The sequence below is a fragment of the Cryptotermes secundus genome, unplaced genomic scaffold, assembly GCF_002891405.2.
Source record: "Cryptotermes secundus unplaced genomic scaffold, Csec_1.0 scaffold73, whole genome shotgun sequence".
Lineage (NCBI taxonomy): Eukaryota > Metazoa > Arthropoda > Insecta > Blattodea > Kalotermitidae > Cryptotermes > Cryptotermes secundus.
Genome location: NW_019738871.1, coordinates 2,579,929 through 2,596,502, shown reverse-complemented (window position 1 = coordinate 2,596,502; position 16,574 = coordinate 2,579,929). Strand labels below are relative to the sequence as shown.

The 16,574-nt window shown below is 40.6% G+C and overlaps 2 protein-coding genes across 6 annotated transcripts in view; one reads left to right on the top strand and one right to left on the bottom strand.

Annotated features, from left to right (window-relative positions):
• The window catches only part of LOC111871069 (putative protein FAM10A4), an 81,881-nt gene extending 67,789 nt beyond the window's left edge, over positions 1 to 14,092 (top strand). The window contains exons 5-7 of the mRNA XM_023863843.2: positions 3,889 to 4,104; positions 6,618 to 6,856; positions 13,548 to 14,092. Coding sequence (XP_023719611.1) covers positions 3,889 to 4,104; positions 6,618 to 6,845 — 444 coding nt within the window. The 3' untranslated portion in view covers positions 6,846 to 6,856; positions 13,548 to 14,092. The remainder of the gene's footprint in view (positions 1 to 3,888; positions 4,105 to 6,617; positions 6,857 to 13,547) is intronic.
• A 481-nt stretch (positions 14,093 to 14,573) lies between these two features.
• Positions 14,574 to 16,574, bottom strand: part of LOC111871074 (proton channel OtopLc) — a 104,252-nt gene continuing 102,251 nt past the window's right edge. For all 5 annotated transcript variants that reach the window (XM_023863852.2, XM_023863856.2, XM_023863854.2 and 2 more), the window contains one exon: positions 14,574 to 16,238. In XM_023863852.2, coding sequence (XP_023719620.1) covers positions 15,368 to 16,238 — 871 coding nt within the window. In that variant the 3' untranslated portion in view covers positions 14,574 to 15,367. The remainder of the gene's footprint in view (positions 16,239 to 16,574) is intronic.

Sequence of the window (16,574 nt, the reverse complement as noted above, 5' to 3'; positions counted from 1 at the left end):
CGCTTCTGGTTGTTCGGGAGGATCTTGTTCGAAACTCAGCCGGGGCAACGACTGTCCTGGCTGAAGTCGTGGTATTCCTTAGCCCCTCCAGATGAATCCCGGGTTAGTGGCTTGAAATAGGCAACGACCACTTCCAAATCCTTTTCAGTCTGAGGGGTCTGAGTCTCGATATTTTCACGTCGTACAGACCGGCCCTGGGGCCCACCCAGCCTCCCATCCAATGGGTAGCGGGGGCTCTTTCCCAGGAGTTAAGCGGCAGGGGCGTGAAATGGACCACTCACCTCCGACTAGTGCCGAGGTCAAGAAAATGTGGACCTATACATCCACTCCCCTATACACCTTCATGGCGTAGGTGCTTAATTAGTTAAACACAGGGACAACTCCACCTTACCTCCTCTCCATGGATATCCTCTCAGGGTTTCCACGAAAAATCTTGTATACATTTTTCGTTTCTCCCACGCACGCTGCGGAGCAAGTGGGCTCGAACGCGACGCGTCGGCCACCCGACTCTCGTGACATTCTTTGTGTTTTTCTCTCAGTCCTTGTTTTCAGGGCCAGCTCCGTATGTTATAATAATCCTGTCATTCAGCGTTAAGCATGTGCCCTTGATAAAACGTTGGTAAATAAACTGACAAAGAAACTCGTTGCCATGACGGTATGCACCTAGGTCCAGGCTCTGCCCCTCCTTACCCATCCTCATTGCCTTCCTGTGATCCGTGGTATTCGATCCCGCGACCTTCCGGTTTGTAACATAGTGCCTTAACCAACTACGCTACCGAAGTAATATTCACAGTGTCATATCTACTGCAGTGTCTCATACAGTTTAGTAGATGAGGTGTGCAAATTGTGAATGTGTCTGTTACATAATATTCTCTGTACTCTTTCGCTTTACATGAACATGTCTTAAAAGTTAATTTTATTATGGAACTTACAGCTACAGGCTACGGGTTGGACAGCCGAGGAATCTGGGTTCTATTCCCGGTATGTGCAAGGAATTTTTCTTTTCTGAACAGAGTCCATATTGGTTCTCAAGCCCACCCATCCTCCCATCCAGTGGGTACGGTGGCTATTTTCGGGGAATAAAGCGGCCTGGTCGTGAAACCAACTACTGACGTTCATATGTTGCCGAGGTTAAGATTGGTGGCTTTCCTTATCTCTCTTCTTGGCGTTGTGTTTAATTACCGTATTTACGCATGTATAGGCCGCACATTTTTTGCCAAAAATTCAAGAGGAAAACTGGGGTGTGGCTTATATTCGAAATATTCGAAATCACACTTCATTTAAAAAAAATTAACGTTGCCAAATTTCGGAATAATTTCTACTCCTGAAATAATATTCCAAGAAAATTATTTTTTCTATAATTTCTGTCTGAAAATTGTTCTGCGGCCTATACATGCGTAAATACGGTAATAGGGGGACTAAGTTTTTCCTTTGTACTTTGATACACTAACAGTAGTATTTGCAGCGTGAAACGAAAATGCGAAATGAATTCTCACAGACGTCCTGTTCCTGCAGTGAACCTTACGAGCGCTGGTCGCGAGTTTGAGGAGGTGTGGCGTGGCGTAACTGCCCGCGAGCATGTTGATACACCTGGACAGATCCCAACTTAGTTCCTGATGTCACACACCCATTCCCCTCTAACTTTATATGAGGTCGATGAAAATGGGTCGAATGAATTGGAAGAACAGTTTGTTACTGTTCCTTACAATTGCTTGGTTACTGCTACATTGTGTGTACCTTCTTGAGAATCCCTTTGGCACTGCCCCTGTTAAAGTCCCTCATTCACTGTATTCATCTTCCTCTTGCTTTACTATACACGTTAAATTCTGTGGCTTGCAGTTCTAGGCCGAAAGTGACACTGCGGATTTATGTAAGGCACAGCATAAATGTTCATTATGCTTGCCCTATATCTCCAGTGTGAAATAAAAGTAGACATGTCTTCTAATTTTCCTCTATTGATTTTATTTGTGGTTTATTTAAGGACGCTGACAATAGCTCAGACTGTGTAGCATCAAGTGGTTATGAAATACAGGTGTCCGGATGAAAGGTATCCAAAATAAAAACGTTATGTCTCAGAAAGAATTTATTATACGCATTTGTGGGTTACACCATTACAAAAGGAAAATATCAAAGTTTTTTCTGCTTTTATAACTTTCTCAATACATTTAAATGTGGGCTCCCTTGGTGGCACGACAAATATCCAGGCTTGAAGCATGTTTGGTGTTACCGTAGCTACAGCGTCCCTTATGAGGGCTTTCAGGTGTTGCAGATCGTTGATTTTAACCTGGTAGACAATGTTCTTCACATAACCCCACAAGAAAAAATCCACTGGGGTTAAATCTGGCGACCTAGGAGGCCAAGCGATTGGTGCACCTCTGCTGCCAATTCATATCCTAGCCATCTCTCTGTCCATGTGATTCATAACGTGGTGGCAAAAATGTGGCGGCGTATGCACGTAAGCCGGTATGGAAAAAAAAAAAACTTTCAGAGTTTTCCTTTCCGACGACATAAACTGGATACATGTATGACAATTAGTTTCAGAGATATAATTTTTTATTTTGGATACCTTTTATCTGGACACACTATATTGCAGAGAATTTGAACTTAAGCAGTTTGCGGTCTAATTTAAGGTATTGTCTCAGCATTTGCCAGAAAAGACTGAGAAAAATCACGATGAAACGATAACCGGTATCGCAGCCGAAATTCGAATTGGGTACCTCGCGATTACAGGTTGGAAGCGTTGCTACGTGAGCCAGATTACCCAGTAATTGCTGTCTAAATTTATTTGAAACATGAAACCTGACTGACAGAGTCTGCCAGAAATATCACGAAAAGAGGAAGTGCCAGTAGAATGTTTGATATTTTGTTTGTAATCTATTTAATGACGCTGTCAGGAACTCAGACTGCATTGCGGTGAATGTTTGGTCGGTAGTGAATAGCGGATTGTAGCCTGTGTTGATGAAAGCAGTCTTCGACAAACTGTATGGTACTGTCCCTAACAGCATTGAACCGAGAACCTGCAGAATATAGGTGAAAAACATGTTCGTGTGCTCAGATTTATTTTGGGGGAGGGGTGATACTGTAAAGACACTTTCAATTTCTAGAATATTGCATCGGATGACTAATGAATTGGAAAGGATTTGGAAGGAAGCGCAACAGTTGGCTGGGGGGGACATGATTAGTGTGAGATATTAGACTGTTTCATAGCTCAGTCAGTATAGTGACGGGTTACGGGCAGGACGGCCGGAGTTCGATTCTTGGCAGGAGCAAGAGATTTTTTCCCTACCCCACAGTGTCCAGAACGGCTTTGGATCATACTCAGCCTCCTATTAAATGGGTACCAGGGACTTTTCTTGGGATAAAGCGACCGGAGCATGGAGCTAACAGCTCACATCCATCTAGTTCCAAGGTCAAGAATGGTGGGGCTATACCTCCTATTCCTTGTGCGTCTTCATGGTACAGTGATTAATTCTGTAAGCACAGAGACAAATTTACCTTTTCCGTATTTGGTTTTCCAACATTGTATCACAGTATATACAAGTATTTTAACTTGTAGTACCCTTGCTGTGCAACAGTCGCGAGAAGGAACATGCATTGCTCGGTAACGTCTCAGTTAACACGTTCACGCCTAAACGATATCCAGGCTGTCGCTTGGCAACCACCCATAAGAACAGTAGAGGGACTGTTGGAGGCAGTGTCTTCTGTTGGGTCCGCTCTGATGCTATATAGCGAGGATCTCAGGCTGGCTGAGGGAGTAAGAGCAACATGGCTGCTGCATGGACCTTTCAGACTGTGTTAAAAACAAGTGGAATCTGCCTGCTTTGGGCAAGTCGTCATTCAGCTGTAAAACTTGGCATGAGAAGACCTTCCATCTTCCTTTGTTTACAGGCACGCAAACTTGAAGAGCATCGCCGAAAGTATGAGCGCAGGCGTGCAGAGAAGGAAATGAAGGAGAAGCTGGACAGGGCTCGCAAAGCACGGGAGGAGCATGAGAAGGCAGCCAAGAATGCAGGACCACAAGCTGATACAGATAGTTCTGGGGGTCCAGGCATGGGCGATTTCTATCAGTTCCTCAATGACCCAGAGATAATGCAGGCTTTCCAGGTAAGAACATGCTCATTGTTGCGGACACATTGGTGTTCTGTATGCACTGCAGTGAACATCATAAATCTCAGGTTAAATAAATGTTATGTTGGACATTGGCCATTGTCTAGGTCTGTTTAAAATATGCAGATGTATTTTAAACATGTCTGACATCATGGACCAGTCCATCATAATATTTATATAATGGACAAATCACTGTCCCCAAACCTTTGGGGGATCAATAAGTAACCAGAGTTGGCAATATAAATTATGAGGTTTTCCTCGATTGATTGTTCAGATTGTGGTCTTCTGTGCTGTAACAGTATGTAGTCCTGTAGTTGGGTATCAAAATTTCGGAGGGATATCCTTCCATCAACAGGGTTGAAGTGTGTAGGTTCAGGAATGGGCTCAGGATACCGGAAGGAAGGTGATCACTCAGGCCCATGGGAGGGAGTGGGGAAAGGAGCTTCAGGTGGGTCAGTGGGAAAGATGAGTAAGAAGATGACTCTTTTAAGGGGCATACTACCTGTTTTTGTTCTTGTCAGGCTGTGCCATAGCTCCAGCTGTTGGTCACTGGCTTCCTACCACGGCAGCCTGAGTTCGAACCTGGATCAGGTCATGTGGGATTTTTATGGTGGACAAAGTGGCACTGGGCAGGTTTTCTCCAAGTACTTTGGTTCCCTGCCAATCTTCCTTCCACCAGTTGCTCTACACTCATTATTTATCATCCGGGGCTGGTACAATAGGTCAGTAGTGGCCGCAGTACCAAGTGTAGTCAGTCTCACCCCACCAAGAATCTGTTTTTGTTGTGGATGGGAAGTGGAAGAGGGAGAAATGATCCTCCTTTCCAGGGACACAGTAATATTGTTTTCAGAAGGAAAAGTAGAATTCTGACAGAAAAGGGAAAATGACAGCCCTTTTCAGGGTCCCTATGGATGATGAGGAAGTAGCTCTTGCTGTCAAGGACCCAGGTAAGGAAGGTTGGTTAGGAGAAAGTGCCTGGTTTGTGCTTGGAGAGGACCTTTTTCCTTTCCTTCACAGAGTGGGTGAGAGGCTTCCACATTGTACCCTGAAGATGAAGGCAGCATATGCAGCTGAAACATTTGTATCTTTGTACCAAGTTACATGGTATCATATCCTAGGAGGCAGTAATCTTCATAGTAACTGCCTTAAGAACCTCAAATCTCGCATGCATACACAGTTCTTTCTAAAAGATTTGTACTTATGAAAGAAAACCACCAAAATGTCTGTCTTGTAGTCAAAGCAATACTATCCAATGTTACTTTCTCTCCATTGTGTTATCTAGTTCAGTAATATGTTTTACTGGTCTCAGGGATCTTGTCTTCTGTGGTTGCAGACAGAACTCTTTTCTTGTTTATGGAGATATGTAAGAAGAATAAGAAAGATTGTGTAACCTGATTTCATAACAAAAATATTGCGTGTAATAGTTGTTAGATATGTGATTCGCCCAGACTTGGCAGCAAGCTAGGAGGGAGTACTGTAAGGTGTGTGTTCTCATAATCTGTTATTCTTCAGTCAAACACATTGATATCACCTAAGCACAATTTTCTTTGCCAATTCTTTTTTCTGTTTACCTGAAATGCCATATGCAAACAACTGTTGGTTGTTTTGTAAAATATTCAATATTTTTCAGCCGTTGTCCCCTTTGGCGATATCAAAGTTATTTTAGCAAGAAGGAAAGTAAAACGCTTATACAGTAGAACTTGGTTATAACGTCATCAAAGGGACCTAAAAATAGTGTCGTTATAAACGAATGTCGTTGTAACCGAAATGGGCACTTCCACAGTAGCCTTATGTTAGTCACGTAAAAATCTACCAAAAACCGAGTTAAAATGTTGCATTTTTTAGTGAAATACATAGTTAAGTACAGACTAACGTAACATTAACGTGGAATTGCCCAAATGTGTAATATCAAAGACATATTACAGCGCTTTTCACTGACAATACACACCGCACTAATACTGTATATTAAAGGTAGGCCTACTCACCAAATTACAGTAGATTACATCAATTGTTGTGCCTTACTGTACCTAGATACGAGTACAGTAATCAGTTATCTTCATCTGTTTCCTGTTACTTGCCCAATACACACTTTCTAAATTACGTTCAATGTCCATATCAGAGAAATTCAGGAATGAAAATGACGTTACATACGAGGTTGATGCATTTGTGCATGTCGTACTAAGCAAGGTATAAAAACAGTTGCTTTATGAGGAATTAGTTCGTACAACTGAATATTTGACGCAATAGACAAGGTGTCGCAGAAACCGATGTTGCTATAACCAAGTTTTACTGTATTTACATTGCCTTGAGTACTACAGCCAGTGTGAAACAGGGACTGTGCTGTTGATACTAGTGAATTACTTCTTGTGGAAATTTATAATCCTGCCTCTGGTGGTCCAGTGGTGCCCAGTTTCCATTCATCTAAGTAGCGATGCTCTCTGGTAATGTCACTGCTTTGCATCTGTAGCTTGAGAACTTATGATTAATATGTGTAATTTCTTTCCATTCAGGATCCAGAGTTGGCAGCAGCCTTCCAAGACATCTCTGCAAATCCAGCCAACATTATTAAATATCAGAATAATCCTAAAGTCAGTGCTATTATAACAAAACTGGCCAGCAAGTTTGGTGGTGGAATGCCTGGAGGATTTGGTGGAGGATTTCCTGGGGGCTTCCCACCAGGTCGTGGTACCGGTAGTGCTCCGACATCTACTAGTGGCAATGATGTGGGACTCGACTAAGCAGATATTTGGTAGGTGGTGAAACTCAGTACTGTTGTTTGTATCGTTTAAGTAAGAGCTACTATTTGTTGTCTTAACCCTTTCTGGTTATATGTCCATATATAATTGACATGGTGACAGTGTTTCCATGGGGGAATGCCGATATACAATCAACAATGTTTCTTTCGTGTTCCTCTGGTCACATTTTGATCCTATGTCGCTAGTTGGCACCGTATACTATACCAACATATTCATGACTCTGTCTGTCTCCTTCTGCCATCCGGAAGTCTTAGTTTGAACTTCTTGAGGAACAAATTTCATTTATATATTACTGTGCATCAGTGTTAGCATCATGGCTTCGCCTTTGGGTACACGTGTGCCTTTTGGCATGAAAAAACCAAAATATAATGCTGTGTATGTTGAGATTGTAGAATCAGTTATTGCTTTGTTAAATGAAGAACTTTATATACTCTGATGGGCAGATGGATTTGGAAAATTTAGGAGAAACTATGAGTGAAGAATCGAGCGATGAAATGTTATGTCGGAAAGTGAGAGCGGGAGTGAAACAAGTGTCTGTGTTGATGAATGGCAAGATATGACAATGGGTGACAAGAAATCTAAGGCATACACATTTACTAAAACTGCAGGGCCATAATTTAATCTTCTACCAGATGCAGAGCTCATGGATTATTTTAGTTTATTTTTCAGTGACCAGCTTTTGAATTATATTGTTATAGACACAAACAGGTATGCGACTCACAAAATTAAGAATTTCAGCTTAGCCTGAGGTCCATTTGGAGTAGCAGGTTTGATGTGTCAGTTCCTGAAATTAAGGCGTTTGTAGGTATAATTATAAATGTGGGCCTAATGCTGTTACCCAAAATAAAAAAAAAATCTTGGTCTAGTGAGTGAACAACACAGATACAAATTTTGGTGAAGTAATGTCTAATGACAGAAATTATTCTTCTGACTGTAGAGACAATCATAACTTCTAACCAGTCCAATCAGCATTTATTATTCATTGTACTGTTTATTTTGCATAATTATGCAGTGGTTAGACTCTCAGAGATGAGGTTTGAAATTTATTGATTTCCATGATATACATTTACACAGATAAATAAGTACATTAGAGTTCACACTCAACACATTCAGAACTCATTCCCATGTACATAACAAACCATGAGGTATTCAACACAAGAATAATTCACATACACATTAAAAATGACAATTTTTTCCTTGTTTGAATATACTCATTCTTACAATGAATATACTTGGCTCCACCGTTTGGTCCTGCAACCAACAGGTCTCTCACGGTGAGAACAAACCGAGACTGGCCAGCCGATCCTTCGATATGAAGTAAGACAGAACTTGACAGTTGTGTATAGTGATTCACATTTGACAACTATTAGAAACTATGTAGGAATTTAAGTTCTCACAGTAGTGGTTATATATTTTGAGATATAACAGCATGTAGTCTGCTGAAAGCCACACAGTATTTCAGTGGAACACGTTGCCTCCATCTTCAGCATCGAATAAGAAGCCAACCAAGAAATCGGCATGAAGCAGGTAGCAATCGGAGTTCTCCTTTCAACAGACTTGGCATTATATCCCAGAAGATAGAACTGTCTATGTGAGACTGTTTCTGAGGTTTTGTTCATTAGGCGAGTGGAAAGATGAGCACATACTTCACCAGATCAAGGACATGAGATAAGAATTGAGGCCCAGTGGAGAGTAGGTTAGTTACTTTCACTGATGATGGAGACAGAACCAGTATTGAAGTTTAATAGAAATTCTGTACATTCCATTCAGCTGGTTTATTTTGCTTGTCTGTTATTATTAGTGACTGGCATTATAGTGTGAAATGTTCAGTGCTGTTGAGGCAGAAGTCTGCTGTTGCATACTGTTCTGAGCCAGTTCTCTGCAGTCCTTATCACAGCCATCAGTTTTAACCTTGGTGTGTCTGTCTCCAACTTCGTGTGATTCTTTTTAAAATGGATATCTAAGAGAATACATGATTTTTTTGATCCTCCCTCAGGGCAATGTACAGTTCACTCTAGTGTAATTTAAGCAGCCTAACAGTACTGGAATAAGAACGTAATTTACATAGTTGGGTTCGTGGTTCTCACAGCAGTGACTTCTTGGTTGTAACACCATGTCATTTGGAGAGAGCCCAATGTTTTGGAGGTACATATCGCCACCATGTTTGGGGTCGAAAAATAACCCAAGCAAGGGTCCAGCAAAGTAGGCAGTAAGCTGAATTCAACCTGTGCTGGTTTCTTACTTTTCTTAATCTTTGAGCCTGAAGATATGGGCTGTATGATCCTCCAGAATGCTGGAATGTCTACAAACTGCAATGTGTTACAACCCATTATTCACAAAGTTCCTCACTGTGTATTTTGTAGAATCCTAGTTAATTTCTCTTTAGTCCAGATATTTTCCTCAAATACTTTTGCAGAACTTATATTGCTTACATGAGATTAATGTCTCTGGTTCATATATGTTCCTCTTTCTCATTTACTTATATTACAGTCTTTCTGAAAATAGAGTTGTTAATAGTCCGATCATAACAATACAGTAATAACAGATTTATAATCACACAGAGTTTAATTTAATTTTAGATGTGTGAAGGGCCTAAGGGATTCATTATTTGTACTCAATAACATGTCAACAGAAATGTATGGAGATTCATCTGTATCCCAGAATATTACCGAACATATGCATTATGTTTTCGCTGATGAAGGAATGCTGAAGTTATTGGCTGTTATTTGTTACTGTTGTTTAATTGAATGAATATAGTGGGCAGGCAATGGGATATCTTGGCGTCGTGCCAAAACCACTGATAAACAAGTACTGAAATAACTATATGTACCACCTGCTTTAGAAGTAAGTAGCTTATTTCTCTAACCAGCATTAACTGATTGGTCTTTTTTAAAATGGTTGCAGTGTGCTCTTTGTGAGATAGGAACTGAATTCAGAGGGTCAAGCTACCCACGCATGTTGACATATGCTTTCAGCTTCACGTATTATTGGTATATAGCATAGTGTTGAAGAGATTGTCAGTTCACTGAGTTACTTTTTCCTCAAAAATTGATTACACTGACTTGAATCAGTTGATAAATATCCTTGCACACCACTGAGCAATAAACGTAGTTGTGGGAGTTCCAGTGTTGCTGAATGACTGAATCCAGGTCTGTGCTGTAATAAGCTGGGAACTTACCAGCTGAACTGTGACATGACCTTCATAAGGAAACCACTCCTTTTTAGTTATTAATTATCTAATACTGTGTTTTCTGTAGAACCAAGTGTTCACAAAATGATATCCGGTGGACTTGTTCATAAGCTAGTTCAATAGAGTTCACATCTTCGTGCCCTGTTTTTCTGATGACCATCATGGCATTTTATCCCCATCTCCATATTATAACTAGAGTTGTTCCCTGTGACTGCTACATGGCTTACCCATTTCATCCTTCTTATCTCATCAGTTCAAATGTTGCCCCCCTTTGTGCAGTTCTCTGTAACTTCATCATTTTTAGCTTTTTGTATTCAGTCTCTCTCTCCCCTTTTAATTAGAGACTATATTTCTCACCCACATAAAACAGGCGGACATTTTTCAGCTTCGGAGAGAGGGAACAGGAGACTAAGGGATGGTGTTCATCTTGTGAACTAAGCCTTCCATTCATTTCCTTGTGTGTCTCACTCCCATTTGTTACTCTTGTTTGCACTAATTTGTATTTGCTTCATAATGTATGGATTTATTAACGATCATATTGTGATTTTGTCTTGTAATCTGGTGACAAGATATGAACATCTCTGCGTTTTTCTTCATGTTACTTGTGATTCCATCAGATGAAGTAACATTGTCGGCATATACCTTTAACTGTATGTTTTGTTATAGTTTCTGAGTCTCTTGGACTGTCCTAAGTGAAGCTGGATACAATGGTTGTGTTTGACAGTTTTGAATACGAAATGTTTCCAACAGAAATCTGTTGCAAAACAGTTTTAAAATGTCACTCAGATATCTCCTTTTGTGGATGTTCTGACCATTTGGCGTCAGATCAAGATGTCCCCTTGAGTGCTGTTCATGTTCTGTTCCATGTGCATAATAAATGCAAACAGGCCATTTTTAGTGGCATGCAGGGCTTTGAGGAAAATTAATCTGTTTTTAAGACCTCCTTGATACTCTTATACAAGGTCTGTGACCATGGATTGACACTGGTTGGTCATTTGCAGGAACAGATTCTAATAATCACAGTGACAGTATACAGTGATGTCTTCTTGGGAGATGAACTGTGTCAGCATGGGGTTGGTGTCCAGCATTTCATAGACATGTTTATTATGGGGGTGGGGGGTTGATATGATGAGAGCACTCTTCTCCACACAGTCCAAGCTGATATAGAGGACAGCTTTGTGTATTAGGATGTGAACACAGCACACATCAACTCTATCTGTGCAGACAAAGACAGTCTGAACTGTCATACACTAATTCCACATTGACATGACTGATCACCAGATAAGACATAATTGTAAACTACAAACTTTAAGACACTGTAGATATAATTATAATAAGATGACATTCAGTTGCTGAATTACTGACTGTTCTGGGCTATTTCTACAATAAGCAAATAACATGCATTGTCCAGGGGGCTGTATAGCAGAAATAAGCTTTCGCTTATAATTTCTTGTGCCTGTAAATTAATACTGAGAAAATGTCTCACAGATGGTAGTTGAGGCTTTCCCCTCTTTACATACTGTTGTATTCCACTTTAACCTGTGTCAGTGAACCCAAGGTGCTTGTTACTAGTAAAAGTTATCACTGCTGACATGTGTATGTTCAAGGGGAAAATGTAACACTTCAAGAGAGTTGTGGAGGGATTCAATACTCCTTTTGTGTCCTCAGTATATTGCATGGTCTGTATCATCACCGTGAATGCAATATTAGTAAACGACAGAGCCAATAAGTGGTGGAACCATGTCATATTCCTCCTTTCAATCTGGTGGAAAGAGAATCATGGTTGAAAGCTACATAATACCTGTCTTCTTTAATTTCTGGGTTTTGGGTGTATCTTCCATTAATTTTGACACAGGAGGAAAGAAAATGCATATGTCTCTTGAAGCCCTATCATTTTAGGGTAATTCTTATGGAAATAAAACTCAAAAAAAGAAAAACCGCAATTGCCACAGATCATACACAGATATCCCTTGTTTTACAAACACTCAATTTATGAATTTTCGCTGCAATGAGGCATGTTAATTTGTACCTGTATGTAAGATTTGAGGCTTTCACGGCGGTGACTATGAAGAAAGCAGTCTTCTGGGATTTGGCACCGTGTATAAGTGGTGTTAACCAACGTTTCGGAGGAACGTATCGCCTCCATCTTCAGGGTAGAAGAAAAAGTATAAGAAATCTGCAAGCGACAAGACCGTGAGTCTGCTTTTACCGTTCTCACGGTCTTGTCGCTTGCAGATTTCTTATACTTTTTCTTCTACCCTGAAGATGGAGGCGATACGTTCCTCCGAAACGTCGGTTAACACCACTTATACACGGTGCCAAATCCCAGAAGACTGCTTTGTAATTTGTACCTATTTTTCACTTAATGAACTCATTCTCACTACAACACAGTATGTGCTAAGTTTGGCAAATTTTACATATAATGGGAATTTCATCTTTGAGTTATGGATTTTCACCTTATGAAGAATTTTCGTGGAATGAAATACCTTCATGAATGAGAGGATGATTCTACATAGACACACCCACACTGTTCAACATTCATTCAGCCAGGCCCAGAAATGTCAGTTATATTAATATACAAGTTGAAAGAAATATATGTAAAAGAATAATCTAAGAGTTTGCTGTATAAGCACAATTAGATAAATACTTGTATGAAGTAGATGTGGGCAGAAAAAAAAAGTTTGAAAGATATATTGATATGCAGGTTCTGCTACAGAATTGTAACAAATAAATGAAGCATACCTTCTTTATTTTTCTGTGAAAAGGGGAGTGAGACTCATGAATTAGATACAGGTTTTTTCATACATAAGAGAATGATGTCAGCAGTTAAGAGGGTAGAGTTTGTTGGTGGTAGGACGTCGTAGATAGTACTAAGAGGTCACTGGTTCTGAATGTTCATGCCCCAACAGAGGATAGAATTGATGACCAGTAGGTAGACCAAGACATAAGTGGGGGGGGGGACAATATTAAAATGGATCTTAGAGAGATAGGGTGGGATAGTATGGACTGGATCAATCTGGCTCAGGATAGGGATCAGTGGAGGGCTCTTGTGAACATGGTAATGAATCTTCAGGTTCTGTAAAATGCTGGGAAGTTCTTGAGTAGCTGAACAATTGCCGGCTTCTCAAGAAGGGCTAAGCTCCAAGAGTGACTGATACCTTCATTATCCCAGATTATAAGTGGATATAACAGTCAGTAGTGGGCAGCTATGTGCTTACTGTACATGGTAACTGACCACTTTTGTACCAAACCGTGGGGAAGTGGGAAGTTTTGAGATCAGACATTCAAAGATTACACACACACTCTTATGTCAGAATGTGAAACTGGTTAGATCTTTGTCATGACATCTTGCTGTGGGCAGTTTGTCCTGATTTCCTGTGGCCTGGGGGTGGTCTTAATTATGCTTTGGACATTGTATTTCAGCTCGTACAAATGAAACATTCTCCGCTGCTGTTGGGCCAAAATACTAAAACAATTTTCTTCATTCTTTGCAGGTTATCTACGTGTTTCAGTGAGTTGGTGTTCAGGTCTTTTATTAACATATTATTAATAGATTTTTCTTCTTCATTTAAATACAAAATGTTAATTGTGTACTTTATGTTATGAAGGCCTTCTGACCATACCATTTTAATTAAGACTGATAAGGAAGTTCCAAGTTCAGAGATTAAGTGGAAAGTTGCTGCTTATAGAGCACCGAAGCCTTTTGTTTTGTTTGTTATATGTTTCCTGAGGAGAATGGATTTGTTCTTTATTCTGCTTACACTCATCAGTTAATTATGTACCTTAGTTTGTAGGAGCAGTCGCCGCAAGTAGGTAACTCCTAGTCACAGAAACATGTTCTAAGGCACAGATGCCATATGATTGGTCTGAACACACAATTATAAGAAATAGTTATGCTGTGCCATGTTTATAATTTGGGATTGCCCTTAATGAATGTAGTGAATAGGAATTTAAATAAAGCACCACCATGTTTTCAAACATTGGAGAATGTTTTATGTAAAAAAAATATAACATTAAAATATACATACCTACATGTAAAGTTGTTAGTTTACTTGGTCTCCTAAACCTACTTCCCAGAGTGAGTGTACCGGCTGTGTACACACAGTTATAAATATCCACTTTAATAAAAGTAGAGAAAATTAATTTTAAGGTGAACACATATACTGTACATAGAATAAACTGTAAAAAAAATATCACAGGTTTGTTAATTAAGATGATCAGTATGAAAAAGTTAATTAGTTCCGTCCAGTGTGACTGGTTAGGATTCCCCCCCCCGTATTTCAGTTATTCATGCCCTTACATGTTTCGTTAAGATTCTATTGGAATTCATAAACCAAGCTGGTTCGTGGCGTCCTTATTATTTCTTTTGACGGGGGCTGAATGTGTGCCACTTTGTTGTTCGCGAGAAGAGGGTTCTTTAATGTTGTCCTGTATGTGTTTGTGGCCTGCTGTTTTGTTTGTGTTGTTGGTCTCTGAAGACCGAAACATGTAAGGGCATGAATAATTGAAATAAGAAAAAAAAAAATCTTAACCAGTCACACTGGATGGAACTAATTAACTTTTTTCATAGTATTATTAGTGTGACGGACCAGAACGAAACTAATCAAATTAAGATGAGAATCTCTGAGCAAAGAAATCCTGTAATGTAGTCCGAGTGTTTCATTCCTTATGTATATTCCAGTATTTTTTATGGTTTATATAAAAGATTTTTGATTGTTTGTAAATATAAGATTAAAATATCTAAGTGCCATGTGCATCAGAACTTGAGCATATGAAGGTTGGGATGCCATGGCACCTTTCTGAATGGCGTATTTCCACTGCTGGCATTTTGAAATAGTTCAAATATATTCTGGGTTGGGAACACATTTGAATCTACACATTCTGTGACTATGCATGAAGAGCTATGTGAGCTAGACCATTCATGATTGCTCCTGTGATGTTGTCCATGATGATGGTGATGTTTCTTTCTCCTCGGAGGAGGCAGTGCATAATCTAAATCTAAGATCATAGGTCCTGTGTGATCCACTGCAGTGCTGTTATCAAGATACATCCAGCTGATGGCATCAGCATGAGGCTCTAAGTAACCTGATTCTGCACTGTAACCATGGACATAAGGATACTCAGGGAGACACAGGCATTTCGGTGGTCTGCACCCTCTTACTGTACCTCCATGATCTGCTAGTGTTACTCTCTTCATAATTCCCCTTCTTGTCGCTGACGGAGTGTGAGTGGAGAATTGATGTATGCAAGCGTGTGGAAATTCTCTCATTGAGTGTGTGGATCCATGCCGGCGTCTCCATTGCTCCCACCACCGTCAGTTTCCCGGATCCAAGAGAGGCGTTCTGTAGGAGCGCTTCCATATCTCCAGTAAAAGGACACAGGAGTGAAAACGGTAGAAGACAAGCAGTGGAAGACCAATGCGTGAAATTACTCCCCATCCCAGAACTCCAAAAAATCGCAGTTGAAGTTCCTGGGACAACCAGCTCTGCGTCACAAAAGTGTCATATGCCCACAGGACGGTGTTACTGCAGAGCAAGAAGGTGATCACTTGTCTTGCAGGCTTTGTGAGCATCTGATGCCGTGTCAGTGTAGCACGCCGTAGAGCTTCGGTTATCAGGACACTCTGCCCTGTGGTTTGAATGAGTTGCAGGACACTGACTGCTAACAACATGGCATGGCGGCGGGGAGCCCCACTGTCTGTAGTACTGTGAATACTAAGTCCACTGGCTCCTACCACTATCCCAAACACAGTATATAACTGAACTCCTGTTGTGGAGACAGTGGACAGAAGGGTGTCGAGCGGAGTTGGCTCCTGACCCGATGTGGACAGCCTTCGTATCTGGACAAGCCCCACACTTGTCACGATGCAACAGAGTCCAAGCATGGCTGCCAGAGCTCCAGTTGTGAGCCAGAAGATGGTATCTGCTGGGAATTCCTCATCTTCTTTAACTACCAGGAAGATGATGATGACAACAATACCAGCAACAAGACAGAGGATACCTAGAAAGAGACCTTTGCTGGCACCACCGCAGTCCACACTCCAGGTACTGCGAACACTGTGATCACCTGCTGAGGCAATGGAGCAGCCTTTGGAATGACTGTTGGTCAGTTTCTTCTGTTTCAGGAAGATGCGACCTCTACCTACATTCTGACCCATCACAAAAGTGACGGCTGCTGCAATTAAGCTGAAATGTAATGATCGCGTAAATTAATGTGGTTTGCACAAGGAATTGTAATGTACAGTTCACCATGACCGCAGATGACTAAACATATGGCATGCCACATCAATAATTCACGTCTCACCTGTGGGGAAACATACCACAAAGCAGTTAGTGAAATTAGGTACAGACAACCCTCATTTTGTGAACACTCGATTTATAAATTTTCGCTACAATGAAGCATGTTAATTTGTACCTGTTTTTTACTTAACAGACTTTATTTTCAATGCAGCAAACAACTTATATCCATGGATTTGGTAACGTCTGCATGTATAGTAATGGGAATTTAATTTTTTATTCGTG